This window comes from Melanaphis sacchari, unplaced genomic scaffold (assembly GCF_002803265.2).
Source record: "Melanaphis sacchari strain LSU unplaced genomic scaffold, SCAv2.0 Contig40_pilon_pilon, whole genome shotgun sequence".
Taxonomy (NCBI): domain Eukaryota; kingdom Metazoa; phylum Arthropoda; class Insecta; order Hemiptera; family Aphididae; genus Melanaphis; species Melanaphis sacchari.
The window spans coordinates 2,535,455-2,558,141 of record NW_020271264.1 but is presented as its reverse complement, the minus strand read 5'-3'; the positions used below and the strand labels follow the sequence as shown (position 1 = coordinate 2,558,141).

Below are 22,687 nucleotides of genomic sequence, written 5' to 3'. Positions count from 1 at the left end.
TTGATCTATCCCATGCAGCAAAATGGATATTAGGTTGTAACTCGCTTCGAGTATATCGCATTCTTTATTATTCAGAGCACATAGGCCCACATTGAAGAGTGAGTTACCTACCTACTAGACTATTGATAAAGCAGACAGTATTAATTTATCATGTAATTTAGATCAACAAAGATGAATAATTTGAAGTAGCACAAATGTAAAACATATTTAGGCAACTGAGTTAACTCTAGCTAATCCATCCAAATCGTAGTATGGATGTGTACTATGATCCAAGATATATTTTAGTTTTTTAAATAGGTAGTACTTTTGAGTTAGTGTTAGTATTATAATAAAGGTTTTCGGTAATTATATTATTTGATTAGCTTGAATAGCCTCATGATTTAATTGTATTCTTTAAACAACCGGTTTATTGATTATTCATGGTCGTTGGAAGATTACAAGTTTAAATAAACGGTTAAGGTAATTTTATCAACTCATTAGAGCTAAATTATAATCAATTAATTTTTGGTCTTCTAGCCACCCAAGTGTAAGTAGAAGTATATCACTAAACAGTAGGTTTATACATGATAGATGATAGAACGCATTCTGTTTATTTTTTAGAACATAACTGCATACATATTTAATATCGTCTTAGGCAATATAAATATCTGGCCTGATGGTATAACCCAATAATATTATATATATTATTGTAATAATTATAATGTAATTTGTGATACATATAATATTAATGTTAGTTGTCCATAGGTTCATTGTATACGATAATTATCGACTTAATTAAAAAATTTAAAAAAAATATAATAATATATTAAAATAGTATTCAAAATACAATATCGTTTACCGATAAAAATATATAATATATTTATATATTATACATTATATCTAACATGACACACTATTTCATACAAAATTTTGCACACGATAACAAAATTAGTCGTAGAAATACTAATGATATGTAGGTGGTAGATTTAATTAGTAATTCTCATCTAAATCAAAATATAAGATATTGTCCATGTTATGTTTGATTGTTTTTACTATATTCCAACTTAATTATCATCTGCGGGTACCTGTTCTTGAGCATGTTTCTGAAATGGAAAAAAATTAGAAAATATTAACAAATGTTGAGATACAGCTGAGTAGGGTGGGCTACAGCGTACCGGTGCAAGTGTAAGTTCATATATATTTAAATTTCTTAAAGTTTTATTCAAATACTTGTCAGACACTCTAAAACTAATTTTTAATACTTTTTTGTTTATTTTGCGTAAACATATTAAGGTTGTAAGATTTAATTTTTCATCTCTGTTGGGTAGATAGATTTACACGAGTACACGACATTACGACAATATAGTAAAATGTGGATATAACTAACTAATATCATTATACTGTATATATATATATATATATATATATATATATATAACATATATAACTATTTGAAAATTGGCTTTTGAATTTGGCTTGAGTTTCATCTTAATTTATTTTTGCACGTCATTTTTTTTTTGACATGTAAATTTTAGAATTAGACAACCGCTGAAGCCTCTAAGGAGTAATGATAATTATGCCTACATACGTGTGCATTTATATTATAAAAAATAAAATTTTAAAAGTTAATACCTTTGAAACCTTTTCGCCGTAAATGGACCAAAACGTCGATTTGGCAGTAGTCTTGTGTCCCGTTTGCTGGTTGAATGTGGAACACTCTTCAAACGGTGGACAGTACAAATGTAAACTTACAGCCTTGTCGGTGTGACTGGCGTTTTCCACGCGGTGTAGACCCATTGAATCTGAGGGAATAAAAATAAAAATAAATAAATATCAACGAATAAAATGTGCATGTTCATATCAATAAATTTGCAGAGTATTATCCACGTATTCGTTCGGGGTTGTGTTAAGGGAAGTTTTGGCACGTATATTTATGTTTATATATATTATAGACTATAGTCTATAGATATTGTTTTATTTCATATCAATTTTATAATTCTGCAGACTGCAGTATGCGTCTTGTCGATAATTTGGTATTAAATGTTTTTGTTTTTAAATTTGTAAACATTGAAAAAAATATTTTTAATTTTGTTAGACTTTAATGTGATGCACTCGTATTAATAAATTATTATGATTTAAAAAAAAAAAAGGGTCAAGTATATATTTAAGAATTAAGAGTATTAATACTTTTTTATTATTAAATATTAATATTATACACGAAGCAAGTTTACGTGTACCTAAAACTAATATTTAGATTTTTGTGGTATCGTCAATGGTACGTCATATATATAAGGGGAGGAGAGAGAATCATAATATTACATTAAATTACAGTTATTGAAGTATTTTTAAGAGTATAAATACGAGTGATACGAATATTAGTTATAAAAAAAGTTTTTAGTCATTGTAATTATAGCTTCCTTTTAATTATAATATACGTTAAAAATGACGTGTTGTCCGTTGTAGTAGTTGGTCAAATATTTTCGTTTTATTTGAAACGATATGATATGTTTTATTAATATCGATGAAATATAAAATTGTGAAAAACGGAAATAGTAGATAACCATCGATCATACACATGAAACCTACGTTTACCGTAAGAAATTTGAGCTAGACATTTTGGAATCTCAAAAGGAGAAAAAAATGAAATTGAAAATATTTAATAAGTCTGCAAGGTTATATGACGCAGGTGCGCGTAAAACAAAAAAATTACATTTTTTCCCTATAATTTTAGCATACTTAATTAATAGCATAACATCGTTTATATGGTTATGCCAAAAATTTGTCCTCGACCTGCCACAGAAACGGCATATATAGTGCTAGCTGATTTCTCTGGAATTCGTTTAACACGCATCTCTGTGCGAATAATTGAAATATTATGCAAAAATGAAGCGAGTCGTTCGACTGGAACTATATACATATATAAAACGTGTGTGTGTTTAATTAATGCAGTTAACTATTCATATATTATTATTTTTTATACATATGTGCGGATTTGGTGAAATGCAAACGTTTTCTGATGTTTTTGTTTTGGTTATTTTCGTGTTCGTGTAGATAGGTAGATACCATCTATGAATACCAATAATCGGTATAGGTACACTGAACTCGAGTTATTCGATCGAAAATAGTATAATACATTAGAGAGTTTCTCTTTTTATATACAAGCATATTGAGTTCAATCAAAATCATGTTAATTACAAATATATTGTGTAAAACTATAATATAAATAATATTATTAAGTCAGGAGTTGATGGGCATTGCCGTGATGGATAATCGAACGAAATCACGACAAACATTGCGAGTAAATAGTATAATATTATTATACATTTATTCATACTATTTTATAGATAAGCATTAGTTGAATACAACGAAAAAAATATATCTAAATATTACCTATGTCTAAATTCACTTACGATCAGTAAAAGATCATTTTCAACGAACTGGCTTTCAAAAACAAATATATAGGTGAGTTTGTGAAAACAGACTTAACATATTATTAGTATTATTGTAAGTATTTTAAGTATAAAAATAGGTATCGGATAAATAAGATTTTTGGAACTTATCGTACCGAAGAAGCATTGTGAATACGCAACTCATATTATTAATTAATATCAAAAATTCGCAGATCATTTTTTTTATTTGTTTGATAATTAAAAACAAAAATGTATGTTAAACAAAATTGAAAGTTGTAATCTTATTAAAAGTATATATTATTCATTATTAACTATTAGGGTTCGAGAGTTGGAGATTTATTGTACACTTACGAGTACACATATATATGCTTAAGTTTTTCAATTATGTTTTTTTTTTGGTAAAATCTAACGAAATATGTAAATATTTGCTGTCAAAATTTGTACCTATTTAATTTTATACTATTTAACAAATTAATTTATATCTTGTTTATAATATTCTATAACTATCATAAACAAATATGCAGTTGCAAGAAGTACATCGAACCTTAGTATAAAACTGTGAATGTGACTTTTAGGCTTTTAAATTTTTTTCAGTCACGATGCATTAGAAAAATTTAAAAACATTTGAGTTTCTGGAAAAAATTTAACCTTCATAATATTATAGGTAGTCAAAAAACCATTCATTATTTTTAAATAAATCGATGGTTATAGCTTTTAGATAAAAATGTATTAAATTACTATGATAAAGTTCGAACATAATTGATAAAATAATTTATTCGTAAATGGTAAATATATTTAATATATTACACTGACAGCTGTAGGTACCTACTTTAGATTTAAGATAATTTATTATATTATATGTATACGATAGAAATGATAGTTCACCTTTTCCTAGGAAAAACTTTAACCTCTAGGATGTATACTTGCAAAGAGACGGTAGAAGATACGGTCAACAATATTTCATCCTTAAAAAAATAAAAATTTACTATACGTAAATATTTTGTATTTTTTCCTGTCTAAGTTATAGAAAATATATAAGAACATAAGATAATAACTTCTACATAGGTTGAGGGAACCACTCTAAACCCTTGTCGAACACACGCACACACACACATACACGTCACAGTTTCGCGAGATATATACTAGCTGGAACTATAACGTGATCATAAACTTTAAAATTTTGATATTTTATTATTGCATTTATAAAAAATAGCAAGTATTTATGTGCATCTAACGTATAGACGCGCGGATTGAAAATTTACTGGCATACGAGTGAAGATTAATGTACGTGGAATCGAAGAGACAGAGATATTGCCGCTTTCGCGTTATCGACTGCCGTGCTTGTACAACTATACGCGCAGGCAAACGTTAAAGTGCGTGTTACAAAATGCGATCGACAAGAGGCATGTCAAGTGTTCATGTGAGTCGGGTAATATTAATAACTCGTAATCGCGTATGACTTGTAATTTATAAAGCACCGTGCACGGGCGCGGATTCGCACTTTAAGACGTCATGTACAGCAAAAAACAACGTAATCGCGCATGATTTGTACACAGTGTCAGTGTACAGTAGGTTTTATAGATTTTATTGTCCACAATTTATCATGCGAGATACAAGAACGAGATTACTTAAAGGGCTTTGGCCAGGAATGAAATCGAAAGCTAATATTTATACAGCGATAATGCATTGTAATCTGCTGTAGACGTGTGCGTAATATACCATTTTGTTTTCTGCGCGAACGATGTTTTTCTCTCTAGGTACCCCAAACGTCATAGAAACGTTTTAGAAAATTCTAACATTCGACTACAAAAACAATTTAATAGGCATGCGCATTCACATACTATATTTATTAGTTATTACACCGTGTTCATCAAAACGTCAAATCTTGTCGCAAAATATTATTAATGCTCTGATTGGAATTTTCAATTTTTTAATTGCTTAAAAATCAATGACCCGACAATACCTGTTGAATGATTGTATAGGTGTCAGAGGTATGTCACCAAGGTAGAATTCTTAAAGAGAGTAGCTTCTTATGAAAAAAACAGCGGCCGCGAATCGGCCCCCTAGTTGTATTATTACTCGCAAATACACGTTAAATTGGAGACAAATTATGTGATGAGGTGCGATGGCCGAGGGCGATGGTAGTGAGAGGAGGTTACTAAATAAAAATGGGTAAAAATATATTGGCCCTCTTATGCTAGAAAATTCCTGGCTACATGCCTGACAGGTGTTGCCATGCACATTTTAATCTGATCATAAAATTCAATCGAAATGCTGCAGTATAAAGTATAACAAATACTCAAATATAACGTGTAAATAAAATAAATATAATATTTCATGGACAATTTTCATCGTACAAGCGAATAAATGAATCAATATTATCACACCCATTAGACATCTAAAATTTTTTAATCTAGGGCAAAATATGAAATTGGTGCCCTTTTATATCAATAAACTTTCTTTATTTTTTTACTTATTACATGATTAGAAATTTGCGTCCCTTTATGATTAACGCCCGGAGCACGTGATTCGGATTGCCCCTCCCCCTAGATCCGGTGCTGTACATAGATTACATATTACACTATTACAGCTATTCCTATAACAGATTTTCTATACTATCTGTGATACCACACTTATAATGTATTCAAATAGGATACAGCCATATAGGACTTATCACTTGCAGTGGTAAGAATGGTAAGAATGGTAAGAAAATGGTAAGAATGGTAAGAATGGTAAAAATGGTAAGAATGCAGGGTACGGTTACTGAATGTGTAAAGTCGTTTGCGACAACGAAACTTAAAAATATACGAAATATATAATAAATATATAATCTATATTTCGTATAGAAATATATAAAACTATGTAGTAGTTACCAAGTAAATATTTTAAATATTTAATATCTATATTCGGTATTATAACTTTTTGTAAATTTCACATTATTTTTTTTTTGTGCTAGCTTGTTTTACGTTTGGCCTATTTAGAGCAACTAAATTTACTTATCACGATCGAATTAAAAGGACGAATTCTACTCAACTACGTAAAATTTATATTTAAAAACTACGATAATAATATATTACCAGACAATATTTCTCATCTATATGCTAATCAACAGTTTATTGCACTTTACAAATTATACTTTCTTAGCATTAATCTCGTGTTGTAGGAGAAGTAAAAAAAATTCACCTTCGACTAGGGCGTGAAAATCCACGAACTAAGAATAGTATTTAGTTTAGTCACTATATAAACTATCGAAATATGTGCACGATTGTACGTTTATTCCATTAAAATCACAAAAAATCTAAATTAACGTATATTTATTGTATGAATCCTTGTAACGTAAATGATTTAATTAAAAAAAAAAGAAATTTCTCTACATATAGTGATTTATATGCAATATGCAATATGATTCACTTTGTTCATACGCGGATCATTCGCTGAAAACCATGGCAAACACGTGTAGGTACATTACACGAATTCGCTGGGCCCAGGCCCTACAGTATAATACTCGTCGTTTGTCTTCGCACACGCCCATTTAAAATTTAACACTTCACACTTGCATAACTCTACAACACGTTTAAATAATAACTAATATTATATGTATAGTTAAACCGAATACCCGAATACATATAATTAGGTCTCGGGAATTTGAGAAACGCCCTGGCAACAGCGGTTTCAATCGTTTAGGCAAATCAAAAAAATATGATGCGAGGATCGTATACCTACTATTATCGTACGTTGCGACAATCAACTGCTTACGAAAGTCTGTCGTTTAAAAAACTTAAACCGTCGGTTGAATCGTAGACTAACCCCTATAATAGTTTCGCGCGCAGTACTAACAACACATGGAAGTTATCCCAGGTACTGGTGGTACTATATCGTTAAAACGTTTAACCCGCAACCTATGTCATAAATATATTCTGTAATTCTGACCGTTTATGTGGCATACGCTGTCCGTTTCCAGGAGTGTCCGTCCGAGTTCGTACATGGGCTGGAGCTGTTGGTCATCTTCGTTTTCGTCGTCGTTAACAGTGGACTTTTCGGGCCACGCGAATCTCACTTCGGTCAGCTGCCCGGCGAGCATTTTCATTATGCAGTCCGATTCCGGGTGGTTGTGTATAGACGAAGCGTCGCCCTCGCCCCAGCACAACACCATCAGGTTAAACTTGCCGTTACCCGCGTCCACCAGGTTTCTGGTATACCGGAACTTGTTGAACTTGGCGTACTTGAGCCATTCGGCCGGGTCACTCCGATACGATTCCATCAGGTACTGCACGTACTCGACGTTTACTCGGTCCTCGGCGAACACTCTGTGCAGCTCGCTGATCAGATCAGACAGTCGGAACTTGCCGCCGCACCGATCAGCGTCTTGTTTAGCCACCGGTCGATACATGTCTAACGGCATGTTCCGTTTCTGGCAGTAGCCCCTTATGGCGTCCATGGTCGAGTTGCAGTCGTCTTTCCGCTGCTGCAGTGGTTGCTGCACTTGCACTTGCATCGTCGCCCGGCTGCATGGCCTCTTTGTTGGCCACGGCATCGGCTGTTGTCGCTCCTCGTCGTCGTTGTCTATCACCGCCATCGGATCCTCTCTTCTCTTGACGCACTGTTGCTGTTGACTGACACGTTCCATATCAACACCTGCACAAGTACGCACGATACACACACATATTATTTATACATATATTCATATCATAAACATTCAAATTTTTACCATTTGCTATAATGCAAATTTATACCATACTAGATCACTCAAATTAAAAATGGTTTCATCAAATTCGCAAAAGTTGGAATGTACGAGCATCAAGCGGTACCTACTGCAGAGGATACCTCACTATCGCGATACATATATTATTATTATTATTATTTCTAAATATGGATAACGCGTAAGTATATTAGTATATTTTACGGACGACGGTACGCGTGAGTATGATAATGATAATATTGTAGGTAGTTTCCGTGCCGGAAAGTGCACGTTTTTTATACGGCATCCGTACCTAATCGGGCGCGTCCCACCTCCGCGAGATGCGTTACCCCACTAGTTATTTTTTTCTCCAGTTTATACAGGACGCACTTTTTTTAACAAGACATTTATTATTTTATTAACGTTTTTTAAAATATTTTTTCTCATAAATTGAAATCATTACTACAAATAACAATTTCAGACTAATTACATTTTTAGCTATTTCTGATATAACTTTGGTATAGTTTGTTAAGTTTTTTTTTTTTTATCACAAAACAGATATATTTTAAAGCATGATATTTTTCTGGGTATATTTTGGTATATAAAAGTATGTTATAAATTATGGTAGTTAATTAGCTATAACTATTTATTTTTAATTATTCATAGTTTGTATCAGCAAGATAGTGGAATAATTATTTTACGGGGTGTTGTTATATTACATTAAACTCATCAAAATTTTAAATCAATTTATAAGACATAATTTATTCTTAAAAATGTTGTTTTATAATAATTTTTTGAAATAATGTTAGTTATATGTCTCATATAAAAATAATCACCCGGTATTGATTGATATAGGATATGATATAGTCAACAGTAATTAAAATTATATTACATATTATATTGTGCAGTGTGCACACAAAATCTTTCGCTCAATCATTTATCTACCTCCCTCTACGTCTACAAATTAAAGTTAATACGAAAGGCCAATTATTCCACCATTTTATACTGCATACAAAAAATAAGCTGTATTAGTCTTAAAAGCGTCCGTTGATATTTAATAATAATTATTATTACTGATAATTATTATTAGTACATGATTAATCAAATATCTAAGCTTACCTAGTCATCAAATTAATGCCAATAGGTCTCAAAATATATCTAAATTATCAAGTGGACGAAAAACTTTGATTCTCATGGTATTCATAAACCTTATGGTTTATACGAATCACCCTTAATATTAGACGAATTACACAATTTTCTTTATAATTAATTCAAAATAAAAAATAAATACACTAAAATTTCTACTTTTTAAAAACTCTTATAGTGCGTCACATTTATAAACAAAAAACTATTTTCTACATTATTGTATGGCCGCACGAGTAAACCAGTGAATCTAATCTGTAGTTTACTGAAATCACAAACATTTGTTACTATAGGTATACCTATATCACCATAACGATTACTCGTCGAAAATTTTGAATGAAAAAATCGAATCCATTCAAAAATGATCAGTACCTTTTACCTTTTAGTAACCTATTATTACATATACCTAGATAATACATATCATCACGATTGCCGTTCGAAAATCAAAAGTTTATACACTACCCATACACTCGAATGATTAAGCGTACAAGAAGCATTTTATAAGACTCGTGGGGCCATATCTTTAATGCCGTTACTAATTTATTAGTTACATGTCCACATAAACAGTAATCCAAAAAATACCATCTTGTCGTGTAGAGATATAATATATGCCGATCGATTCATGTTAAAATAATTGTCCTGTATACTTTGCAAAAATATATACAGTCAGATCAAAATTCAAAACTCACCAAAGCCTCGCCGATCTCCTATAGTATAATAATTGTAGGTATACGCCAGTGTGTTTTCTTACTTTTCAGCATATAATTAACCTTATCAATATAGGTAGTTAAATACATATAATTCTTGGCTAAAACGAGTTGCGGCTTTCACTCAGGTATTTGTGCGATTTTACCGTATAATTTAACATCACTTTCAAATATATATCGCATGTACCAATATAAACGTTATAATATAGTAAACACGATAAGCGACTGGACGTAAACAAACCTTAAACTGGACATGTACGAGACCTACGTTATTATTGAGGAATAGAAACAACATTATAAGGCGTAGGTACTGCTACAAATATTTTAATGGACAATCGGGTATGCAGTATCGAAAGATATCAAAGATCTTTATTTATGATGTCTTTGGAAATTTTTCTGAGTCTCTCAACGGTACTTATTCATTTATTTAATTTTAAAAAGGTGAAGCCTAGTAAAATAATTAAGATTAATTTTAAAAACAGTAATACATTGGATATAATAAATATAGATATGGATTAAGAGAAGTATTGCAGATTAGATGTACAAATTAAATCATTATTAGTTTAGGTATTTTTATTTTTTTATTAAGTATTTTATAATTTTATTAAAGGTACAAGAGGTAACCTTACTTGCACAGTAAGCTATTTGGCGAATCAATTACCTATAACAAGTTTGTAGATCGTGTACTACGCGTAGGCGTAAAGAAAGATATGTGACTAAAGAAATCGGGATAGTCTATGTTTTTGGGGAAAATATCAAACAAGAAATATGAATTTAAACGTATATGATGGTGCTTTATATGTATAATGGACTGGAATTATAAACTATAGATATTAAGGTATACTTTAGTCTATAGCAGCTACTAGTTAGTAGTTATAAGTTTACTAACTATGAACTCCTAAAGGCTAAAAGTGAAGTGTATAAAGAGTAAGCACGTACAAAAGAATCTTGTTATGTTAAACGTCAATAATTCGACGACTCAAACTAAATTAAAATCTCCCTATAACTATTATATTATACTTAAATACCATTTCAATAAAATTCAAATTTTTTTTAGATAAAACATAACCAGTTTATTTGCTAAAATTACAACTCCTAATTTTATTTATATTTGATATTTTGATGGATGGACACTGAGAACGTACGTATTTATTTAAGCAGATAATTACATTCCACCAAGTTGTAAAACAAATCAATCCAAAAATAATTAATTAGATACCTTCACGACGTCTTAACACAACATTATAGATACTCGATGCACTTACATTTTAAAATACATATTGGTACAATGATCAAAATTATTCCATTACAGTATATTATATAGTGATGGAAGTACTGCAGTTATCAAAAGCTTAAACAGTTATTCGTTTATATTATATAGAGGATAAACTTGAGTATTAACTACTCAGTATTGTTCACACAAAAGTATAAATTTCTTTGGAACTATAATTTATATACATATGTAAGTTCATATTTTATTTAAACAGCGATAATACTGAAATACATTTGTACTGGTTACCGATTTCCGTGAGGTCATAACTGAATTTCATCATAATAGATATATTATAAATTATAATACTTTAACTGTATATACTATTATTATAATAATATAACATTAAATTTGAAGAAAATATGATGAAAAAAACATGAGCTATAGGTACTGTGTATTTTTTCTCGTTATTAATTATATTGTAACTACCAGCTATATTATAATTTTTGGTCTTTGAACTCGTTATAATCATGAATTTGTTTTGATCTGCTATTACAAAAATATAAAACGTATGGAGTTAGACACATTATACTTTAATAATATAGGTTTATAGATTAATCGTTTCTATTATTGTAGCCCGTAGGTACAATCCGTAGCGTGAATTAAATACAAATTGGCAATTATCAATAAACAATAATAGATAAACTATGTTTTATTTAATAAAAATAAAAATTGAATGCTTTATAGGTCGATACGTAAGTATCGTGTGATGTCATGAGCCGAGACATCAAAATATACAAATCATTCGAATACGCTCAGTTTTTTTTTTATTGTAATTACGATTTAGTGATTTAGGTAACTACCCACGTTATATATATGATTTAAAAAAATACTCTTAATGGAAAAAATATATATTTTTATATAGACTATAGTAGCCAGTAAGTCAAGACATAGAACAGTCTAATAAAAAACAAATGTATTGTTAATTTGTATAATTTAAATATACTTTGTACGGCTGTACAGTTGAAAACACATATAGTATATAATGTTTATTGAATTCTTATAATTTGTAATTCAATATTTTGATAACTAATTGAAAATCATTATAGTATTGTATAATTCATTATTCAATTTATGGTATGTCGTATAATTTCCCAAAATAAACAATTTTAAATATTATACGAGTTGACAATAATTTTGTAAAATTCTATTCTATTATATCATAATTATAATTAAGTGTATTTTAATGATTAAAAACATAAAAATTATATGAGGCCAACGATTGGTGCGCAAAATAATAATAATAAAACATTAAAATAGATTTTAAGGGCTAATATAGGTGTATAAATAATATACAGTAGAACCTTTCAATAACGGAATCGCTTTGAACCAACATTTTTTTCCGTCATGATTTTTCGTTATTGAGAGGAGGTCAATTTCACTAGTGTATTTGAACCGGATCTTTTGAAATTTTCCGTTTTAAGAAGGATTCCTTCTTTAGGGGCTTCATTACATAGAATGGTTTTATCCTAATTCCACTTAGATTAGAATTTGTAATATTACACAGGTATAATTTTCAATAATTTTCGACAGGACTTTTTTATATAGGTTTGTCTCTCTAGCCCCATAAAATAGTGACTATGCATACAATATTGGACCATCTGTCAAAAGCTCTACCTAGTGATGCTCGAAGTAATTACATCACTATAACAGTCGTTGCACAAAATAGTATATTTATGTCCACACATTAACAATAATTATATAAAATATTCTGCGTTTAACAACAGCTTGGTTTGGTTTCAACAGTTATTCTTAACAAGCAGATTTATTTGCAACTTGCAAGTGCATTATGTATATATTTTGCAATAAATCGTATTACACAGTGTTGGTAGGTACATGTTGTACTAAACAACAAGCGTAATAAATCCTTTCCCGTAACATTTAGTAGAACTTTAATTATGATAATTTTCCTTGCCAATGGTTCATAAATGAGACAACACGATTTCTATGTCTGTTTTAAAGTTTAATGATATTGCAATGAATAATAATTGAGATATTAGAATTATATAATTATGTAAAGTTTTTTTAAATATAAACAACTAATCTAATCTGCCCGGCCTTTGTGCGCTAGGTGTTCCGCTTATTTTGTTTAACAGATATACGCGCATGTTTTTATACCAACCGCGTTATAATAATATACAATATATATTTTATACTAATTAGCTATTAGTGTTTTATATGCCACTTGCCAGACAAGGCATTAATCTAATACGGTAACATGATCAACAATAACGAGACCGTACATGTAATGACGAATGTGCTGGTATTTTACGTCATCCACAATTGCAATGGAATAACAATTGTAATAAAAACAAATTTCTGATTTTATATTATTGTATTTTTAAGTACAAATATTAATACATACGCGAATCAAACTAAAAAATAAACATGTATTAGGTATTACGAAACTAGCGGTACAATGGACGCACCTATTTAAAATGTGTTATCGTGAATTTAAAAAGACTTACGCGGGCGAGAGGCAACTATGGAAATATTAAAAGGACGCGCTTTATCCACATTTGTTTTCTTTGTCTTAACATAACAATTTAACTAATACAAAATAATTATCTATACGATTTAAGTACGTAAATTTGTTAGGCACCGTGATTGTAAGACGGTTATAACTACAAATATGGATGCAGTGAGTATCCTCTAAGTGACTCACAGTGGTGACTTTTTAGAGGTAGGATATTTTAAGATGTCCGAGGCAGCAGTAGCTATATTGAAAGTGCGATGAAAAAAAAAATTATAAAATATATTACTTCATTTATGTGTCGGTGAGTGCAGATTTTTAAGTTTAAAAAATTTATATAGGTACCTACAATGCATACAAAAGCATACTATATTAAGTTATTGATAATGTTTCATAGTGCAGTGATAGATACCTACCGTCCATTGACAAATCTCCAGTACAATCTCAGTGGACTTAAATGTGGAATTAAAAGAGATGAATCAGTAGTCACATGATGTTATATGTAAAAACCAAATTACTAAATTCTCCGCCCTATTCCTAAATTTCGTAATTTTACAACTAACTTCAACCTATTACTGTATAATTTATATTTACTTAGACCACAGTAAATATTATGATTATATTACTGACTACTAAAAATCAGCGTGAACGGTAATAATAGGTAAGTGGTAACTATAGTCATTTTTATAATTTTTAAAATCATTTTCATACTATAAACATTAGGTAATATTATAGGTACAAGGTACTACATAATAGGCATCTACTCGGTGCTCTAATAAAATGTAATTGGTATGCATACTGCATTTGCATTGCTTATATTTTTATTAATTATAAATAAAAAAAATACCTGATAAATAAATAGGTGATGGATTACAATCGAGCCTATTTCACATTTGTTTTTAACATACTAACTATAATCGATATAATGATAAATCAAATACTAATTAAACAGCATTATTATTGCAAACCGTAAAAATTCGATAAAAATATAAAAAATGTAGGTACAGTTTTTAATAATATCATACACTATTAATTAAAAACAATTGTATTTACCTTTAAATTTGAATTATGCGAACGGAACAATTATATGTACGTTGAATGAATCAACGAGTAGATTTGAGTTTGAGTTCTCCAATTGATCGAGTCTTCAATCTTATTAGTTTGATCGCTTGCACGTAACTATACACTCGTGTTTGAATCATGAACCGGTCATTCATTCTGATCATGTTTTTATCAAATCTGTAGGTAGGAAAGTACCTACACCAATTTTACAATATTAATAAATCACAAGTACCTTTGATAATTTTAAAGTATACGTATTACAATTAAACGTTTTCAACTAGCTACTTTTTTATTATAACAAAAATAACCTTTTGTTATGTTAGCCTAATTGTTATGTTTTATGAATATTTTATTATTAGGCACTGCTTATTACAGTAGTATTGTAGTAAATAATAATAATTACATTCTCTCATATTATATTGTCTCTTTTCTTTTAGCTGCGGCCCTAAACAGTATCTGCTCTAAAGCAGTTAAATACTTGTCTAAATATATCGTTATGATAATTATATTTTTATTTTTATCTATTTTTTTTTTCATTATTGTTGCTTAGTTAAATTAGTTTTACGACAACAATTAATTAACTTATAAAATGCTATCTTTAATTTATAAATATTTATGGGAAATTAATGCGAAATAAGTAACTATTATACTTTAATACCCATTATTATTGTCTGTTTGGGCGTATTCCTAAACCCCTAATAATATCAATCAAATAGGTTGTATAATTATTGTGCAACTTACTAAAAATGTTTCCACAGATACTTGAAATTTGAAAAAGTTTGTGTTAGCATTTTCTATACATGATAACTTATAATTTTCTAAATATTTTTACTATTTTTGAGCTATTCATATGACAATTTTAAATTTTAGTTTCTAATGATGTTTATTTTTTACGGGTGGGTACACGAAAATTTGTCGATATAATGCTTTGATTTTTAAAAATGGAAGTTATTTTGAATATAAAATTGTATATAATTTGTGCTTTAGAAAGGTAAAACTTAAAAATTCTCAGTACTTATTATTATAATCGATAAAACAAACAAAAAAATTAAGAAATAACAGAAAGTTTTACGCAAATCCTATTTTTGATTAAACTGCTTTTGTAATTTTGATGTAACTCATAAACAAATAATTGTAAATACTTAAAAGGCTTTAAAATTTGATGTTATTAGTTTGTAAGTTCACATATTTTAGTGTTATTGATATATTGGAAATAAATACATAATATTGAATAGTTGAGGGAGTTAAATAGTATATGTATATATTAATATTATATTAATTTTCAATAATTTTGCTTTGTCTATGTTATTAATAAAAGTAAATATATTTTTAGCGTTTTCCTTTCCAAGTGCATGTTGCGTCGTTGATAAACTTTCAAGAATTAGTTTAATAGCATTTTGGACGTTCTAGTGTAATGTATTTGATGGTAAGCTTGTATATTTGATAATGGAATTGCATTATAACCTTTTTTAAACGTCCTCATTTTGTCCCATTCGATACCTACAGTTAAAATAGGTAAAACAAAATACAAAACAAGTAGTACGTACAAATAAAATATTAATTTCATCTGTACGATTTAATATTCGTTAAAATTCCTTAATAATAGAAATTTAATTTACATGCTATCCACAAAATTCAAAATGAGCGTTGAAATTATAGGAATTTATTCATTCAAAATGGGTGCCTACTGATTACCATAGGCGTAGTTAGAGAGGCTTGGGAGAATTAACCCCCCTCCTCTTCCAATGAAGACGAAGCCCTCCACGAGTTGGTATATATCTTACCACCCTACGCCTATGCTAATTACTGATAATATAATAAATTATTTCACTACCCTATACGACAGCACGATGACCTCTAATTTCATGAAGATACTTTATAGTTAATTATAATAATTTTAAAATGTTTTATGTAAAAACACATAAACATACATAGTTATTAATTATTAAGCTGTTGTAATCATAGTTAGTTCACCATGTAAGTAGGCATAAACTATATTGATAAACTGCAGAGGTATCATACTTTCATTGGTTGTTATGATTCAAATATCATGACTTATGGATCATGACGATTAATCATACTTTGATTTACTAGGTATCTGCCATTTGGCTAAATTTAAGTAAATTTGTCAACACTTATTCACCAATTTGGAGTTTTAGGATACCTGATACCTAAATAAACATAATTGGATATCGATAATATTGAGGCTTGTGGGAAGATACTCAAATTAGAACCACCAGACAATAGTGAAAACAAATCATAGATAATATTTATTGTATATTAATTTCGATCAAAATTCATCGACAACCTATGACCTTCGTATAAGTACATTATTATGAGATGGATATTTCTATAATTACATACCGCAAACAGCTAAGTACAGACTCTGTCCACGTGATCATAAGTTTACCGCCCTAAATCCCTATAATAGGTTATAGGTACCTAGTATTTAAATTAAATTAGAACGGTGACCATTCCTACAAGAAGCTGGTTGTCATTTATAGTAAGGACTCTATCCTTCTTGATCATCTCTCAATTACATGTCCACGGCCATCGTTTATTTCTCTACACGTGATACAACGACGGTTTTAGAAGTGCTCACCTGTTAAAACAGCAATATAAGTAGGTACAATGTTCAGGCAAATGGTAAGTAGGAGTATGTACGTTTGATATTAATCATTGAGATTTTTGATGTTACGCCTTTAATTTATTGTTGAAGTCTTATATCTATCGATTATAAAAGCTTAGAGTTAATTAGTTAATTTGATCCATAGATACGTAGGTATATTGTTCATTTATTACCATAGCGCGAACTTGGAGTTTTCTGTTTAGATTACATAAAACCATAATAACTCGATAGAAAACAATCTTCAAAAAAAATAATTTATTTGCAGTTAATATAGTCTTATTATTTAATGATTTGTATAGTAATAAATATTATTGTAATACTTTGTTATATAGATATTTAAACTGTAGTAGAAGGATTCATTTTTATAGGTACTTCGTAATCATCAAAGTATTGTTTGAATAAGTATTTAAGTATATACGTATCTTCATCTGTCGTATGTTTTGCACAATCTCAGCCACTCGACAATGTATGACTTTTTTTAATAATTTCACAGGAATCACAAACTTGATCAAGCTTCCATAATTAATATTTACCCGTTTTAAATTAAAAAATAGATTGTTTTTCCTTAATTTTTTTTTCTTATAAATCTAAAATTTTAGAACTTTAACTCGTATATCCAATTTTCATACCTTAAAATCTGAATACTTACCATACATATGCCAAATAAATGTTAAATCTCAACCTTTATCTCTGTAGTGTTTCATCACGTCTAAGTAAGTTGAGACCTACTAATGCTCATATTAAGAGATAGACTTTTATTTTTTAAATAATAAAAAAATGCCATCAAGTAACGGTACTTAATTTTTCTACTGAACAGTAAGGTGTCAAGTACAATTCATCATTCAAATTGAATTTAATTATACATCATTATTATTTATGAAAAACGATTGCGGAGAAAGTCTGTTAGTCTATATCACTAAGCATATTTCATGATAAGTTTTTTTGATATTGATGCATGAAAGTAATTTATTCTTATATTGGTAATACAGTACAGGTTTAATAAATTTATGTCGAAAAATTTTTATTTGAAAGTATCACATTGTGTGTAGGTATAGGTACAATATAAATACAATATTATATGTTAAAAATTTAAATTTTAAATGTTTAAAATAGCTCAAAAAGTCAGAATATTTTTAAAATTATATTATGTATGTGAAATAATCATATAAAATATTCAGTAAAAATTTCAAGTACCTGTTTACGGTTATTCGTTTTTGAATTACAATACATAACAAAAATCGTTTGAGGAAAAATAGATATAGTTATTTATTTACAATGAATAATCAGTTTCGTACCAATTTTATTTTCAAACTTTCAAACTTAGATAGGTATTAAAAGAACAATTTTTATCAATTTTTAACAACAAAAATACAAAATGATTCAAATATTTTTATAATTTTAAACGATAAATGAAAAGCATGCGAGGGATCTTGTATTAAATTTTCAAATATTTTAACATTTTTAACCTAAAAAAAGTTTTTTATCGACATTTATATACATATATATATAAAAAAACAAAAATTTAAATTTAAAAATTTCTGTTAGTTCAAAATATATTCAAATTATTTAGAAGCTTACATCAATATCATATTGTATAAATATTTTATGAAGATTTTAAGTATCTCGTCAAAAATTAAAGTTTAGCGTAAACCTTTGATGTTTTACTTGAATTGTTATTTATTTTCCCTGGTTATTTAGAAAAATACTGAGTATTTTTAATTTTGACTTATCCAAAGTACATACAAGATCTTTGACTTGTAATTTTATTTAAAAACAATTTTATGTACCATATTTTCCATTTTTTTATAACCATAGATTTTATTAAGAGGATATTTATGTATCCTTTTAGATATCAAGTATAGGATATTATCAGCACAAAATTTGTTTACTCTTTCTGAATAAGCTATCCAAGTTTTTATAATATTTGAATTATATCTTATAGTCATAACTTATAATCCAATAAATAAATAAGCAAAATCTTGTGATAATTGTGAACGTGATTTGTCAATTCATGGCGTATATATCAATTAATTTTTATACGTTCAAGATAACTAACATAATAATTGACTTAAAAGATAAAAAGACAATTAAAATAATATATATCAAATACATGATTGGTTTACAAGAATGCAAATTGATAAGTATGAATAACTATTACATTCACAGTGAATTTCCTAATCTCATAAATGAAATGATTAATTGTAAAAAAAAAAATATGATATGTGTATGTTATTAGGTAATACTTTTACAGAACATTTTTTAAAGTTCTAAACTTCTAATTACATATTTGCAATTTCTACAGTCTTATTAGTCACGTTATTTTATGAAGATTTTAAATGATTATTGCACAACGCAAATTTCTTTCAAATCACTTTGAAACTTTGAATAGATTTATACAAATAATAATATTAAATTTAGTAAAAATGGCTGGAAACAATATTTCAATATAATTTTGGTTAAATATGAAGTACATGTTGGTTATAATGTTTTAAAAGTTTAAATATTAAGATTGTGCAAAGTGTGAATTACACGGTTTATTAAAAAATGGCTAAATATAATAATATAAACAGTATCTAGTTCAAAAGGATTTTCACATTAATATTCTAGGAGCTACAATACATACCTCTAAATTTCATCACTGATTATATCAAATGTACCTTCATGGTTACTTTTAACTTTCATAAGTTTTCCTTTGGTCACTTTTGCCCAACCTTGAACAGCATCTCTATTTAATATCCATTCAGGTGACACGGCCATTTCAGAAGCTTGCTGCAATATGAGTTCATCACTGGTATTTTTAATATGACGTTTTCTTTTTATCTTAATTGTAGGTTCATCTAATGAAGAATTGAGTAACTTAGGCGATCCATGGAATAAATGAATACCTACTGATTCATCTGTATTATCTATTTTGTGTTTTTTATGTTTTGATTTTTTTTCAATTATTTGACTAAAAAAGATTAAAACACAATAATAATTATATTATAATTAACACAGAGATTAACAATAACAATACTTAAAGAGTTTTGTACATATGAGAAATTTAAAAAAAATAAGAAGATTCAAATTTAATATTTTCAAAATGTTAAATATATTTTAAAAGAATTGTATAAGAGGTACAAGGACACCAATAATTATTTTGATAGCTGCATGTTATACAATTTGTTCAGAATCATGATTCTGTAACTCCAATAATAGGATGACTTAAAAAACCATAAAAAGTTCAATAAAATAAATTTTAAAACCTGTAGATACTAAATATTAGTGTGGTGGAGGATTTTTAGTTTTCTAACATGTTGATTGCACATATCTTTTTGGCGTTTTTACTTCAATGTGTACATATAATAACTTTTAATGAATAGAAATTAGTAATTACAATCTTACTCATACTTAAAATAGTATAAAAATACATATTTACATTATCAACATATTGAACAATGTTAACTAATGATAATTTTTTTTACTCACGAGTACAAAATAATAAAAAATTATTTCATATTAATTTAATGTCAATATATTAATAGAATAACATATTAACATATGATATTATATTATACTTAGAGACTACAATATATTACCTTTCTAAATGTTTGAATAAGCTTTTAGCAACAAATTCTTGAAATTCTGGAGTCACCTTAATAAAATTATGATTATGAACGTCGTCTTCAATAAGATTCCTAAGAGATGGTTTAATTTGTTCACTATTGATATCTAAAATAAAAATAATAAACTTTATAGTGTAATTAACAATACAAATATCAGCAGATCCAGGAATATTTGTTATGATTATTTTAGATAGCTATAATAACATATTTTTATTTTAAATACATTTCATTTTTAAACATATTTGTTAATTTTAATTTTTAAGTGGTATTATCAGTGGCGTATTTAGGTCGGGGCTTCCGTAGCCCCCAAGTTAAATCCAAGTTGGAGAGCCATAGTACCTGAGCCATTACATAAAAAAAAAAAAAATATTCAAAATTTTTTTTTATTAAATAATATTTATACTGAAAATAATTTGATTATAAAAAATACAAAAACATTGTATATTGATGGCGTTTTTAGACTAAACGTTATTACTCATTAGTTAAGAAATTTTAGAAGCTGAACAAGTTTAAAAAAATCTAAAACTTTGTTTTAACATTAGTAATTGTAAGCGCTATACTGTAAGAAAAGTAGATGGTGTTTCACAATTGTTATAACAAAGTGATGTTGATCTTCATACAGCTACAAGACTTCTACAAACATTAACCAGTGAATTAAAAATTATAGGAGAAATTTTTTTGGAATATTTTACAGAAGTTACTAATCTTTCAAGAAAATGGGACATACCACTAACATTTAAAAATCAAAGACATAGTAAAAAATTTAAAATTTAAATATTTAATATAACACTTGATCGTAGTACTATCGAAATGGAACGAAGATTTAAAAGTTCTAATTACATATTTCACTTCTTTAAATGCTTATAACCAATTTCATTAATTAAATTGAACAATGAAAAAATTTTACAAGTCAACAGAAACACTACAAAAAAGTATGACCAAGATATTTCTCCAGATTTTGTTCATTTGATACCAATTTTTTGATCTTGTTTTTAAGACATGATATCAATCAAATTAAAGACAATAAAAGAAATTACAGAAATATTATTTATTGAACATGCTCCTCTTACAACAACATACCCTGATGTATGCACTGCTTTTATTTTATACTTGATGTTATCTATAAATGTTGTGGCAGCAGAGCAATTGTTTTCAAAATTTTTATTAAAATAATTTTGAGTCTAGGTGATTAAATATTTTTTTTTTTTATTAGCGTTGTTTTAGTATGAAATTATACTCCTAGGCTCAGGTCTCATACGAGTTACTTTAAAATACAAAATATATGTTCACTTTTAATTTTGTTGGATTGCTTTTTGCTGGGGCTGTTGCTGTACAAGTCGTTGGTGAGTAGATCAGTGTCGATCGAGTCTTTCAGTATCCGTTTTGTGATTTCATCTTCGGACGACGAATCGTCAGACATGGCGTCGAGGTCTATAAGCAATAAAATGGAATCACTGTGGCCAATTTGGCTGATTTTATTCTCACCAATAAGACGTTCTAAATTTTAAATTCTGCGCAAACAGACGACACACGATGATTAAACCCAAATAACCTTTATACTGGGGCACTGGGCTTAGTTCTTCAGTCGATTCCACACATCGAGCGGCATTCTTAAATCTCAACAATTCAAACGGTACCTGACCATCAGAGTAATACCTATTTGATTGTGCTTTGATTAAACAGTTATCACTGAAAGGATTCGTATCACGAAAGTACCGCGCTCGATTTGAA

General features: G+C 28.4%; 2 protein-coding genes across 3 annotated transcripts; both read right to left on the bottom strand.

Moving 5' to 3' along the window:
• Window positions 1-865: 865 nt before the first annotated feature.
• Window positions 866-14,843, bottom strand: LOC112597419 (cysteine dioxygenase type 1). The gene is made up of 4 exons (XM_025343465.1): window positions 14,714-14,843; window positions 7,320-8,024; window positions 1,612-1,781; window positions 866-1,082 (listed from the first exon to the last, which is right to left on the bottom strand). Exons 2-4 carry the CDS (start codon window positions 8,014-8,016, stop codon window positions 1,044-1,046), a joined length of 906 nt encoding a protein of 301 aa, XP_025199250.1. The 5' UTR covers window positions 8,017-8,024; window positions 14,714-14,843; the 3' UTR covers window positions 866-1,043.
• Window positions 14,832-22,659, bottom strand: LOC112597421. 2 transcript variants are annotated; one of them, XM_025343468.1, is made up of 5 exons: window positions 22,442-22,659; window positions 22,247-22,387; window positions 20,930-21,062; window positions 19,975-20,301; window positions 14,832-14,917 (listed from the first exon to the last, which is right to left on the bottom strand). In XM_025343468.1, exons 2-4 carry the CDS (start codon window positions 22,374-22,376, stop codon window positions 19,977-19,979), a joined length of 588 nt encoding a protein of 195 aa, XP_025199253.1. In that variant the 5' UTR covers window positions 22,377-22,387; window positions 22,442-22,659; the 3' UTR covers window positions 14,832-14,917; window positions 19,975-19,976. The 2 variants fall into 2 exon arrangements, with proteins under 2 accessions (XP_025199253.1, XP_025199252.1); XM_025343467.1 differs by lacking the exon at window positions 14,832-14,917 and having other exon boundaries at window positions 19,853-20,301; window positions 22,442-22,657.
• Between the last annotated feature and the right edge of the window lie 28 nt (window positions 22,660-22,687).

What these genes read in the sequence shown, in the direction of transcription:
- LOC112597419 (XM_025343465.1), bottom strand. Translation starts at nt 8,016, where the DNA reads ATGGAACGTGTCAGTCAACAGCAACAGTGCGTCAAGAGAAGAGAGGAT. An exon ending in CAGCGTATGCCACATAAACG is followed by an intron (nt 1,782 to 7,319) that starts GTCAGAATTACA and finishes TTATTCCCTCAG; the next exon opens with ATTCAATGGGTCTACACCGC. An exon ending in ACGGCGAAAAGGTTTCAAAG is followed by an intron (nt 1,083 to 1,611) that starts GTATTAACTTTT and finishes TTTCCATTTCAG; the next exon opens with AAACATGCTCAAGAACAGGT.
- LOC112597421 (XM_025343468.1), bottom strand. Translation starts at nt 22,376, where the DNA reads ATGTCTGACGATTCGTCGTCCGAAGATGAAATCACAAAACGGATACTG. An exon ending in GCAATCCAACAAAATTAAAA is followed by an intron (nt 21,063 to 22,246) that starts GTGAACATATAT and finishes TTTTTATTTTAG; the next exon opens with ATATCAATAGTGAACAAATT. An exon ending in TTATTCAAACATTTAGAAAG is followed by an intron (nt 20,302 to 20,929) that starts GTAATATATTGT and finishes AATCTTTTTTAG; the next exon opens with TCAAATAATTGAAAAAAAAT.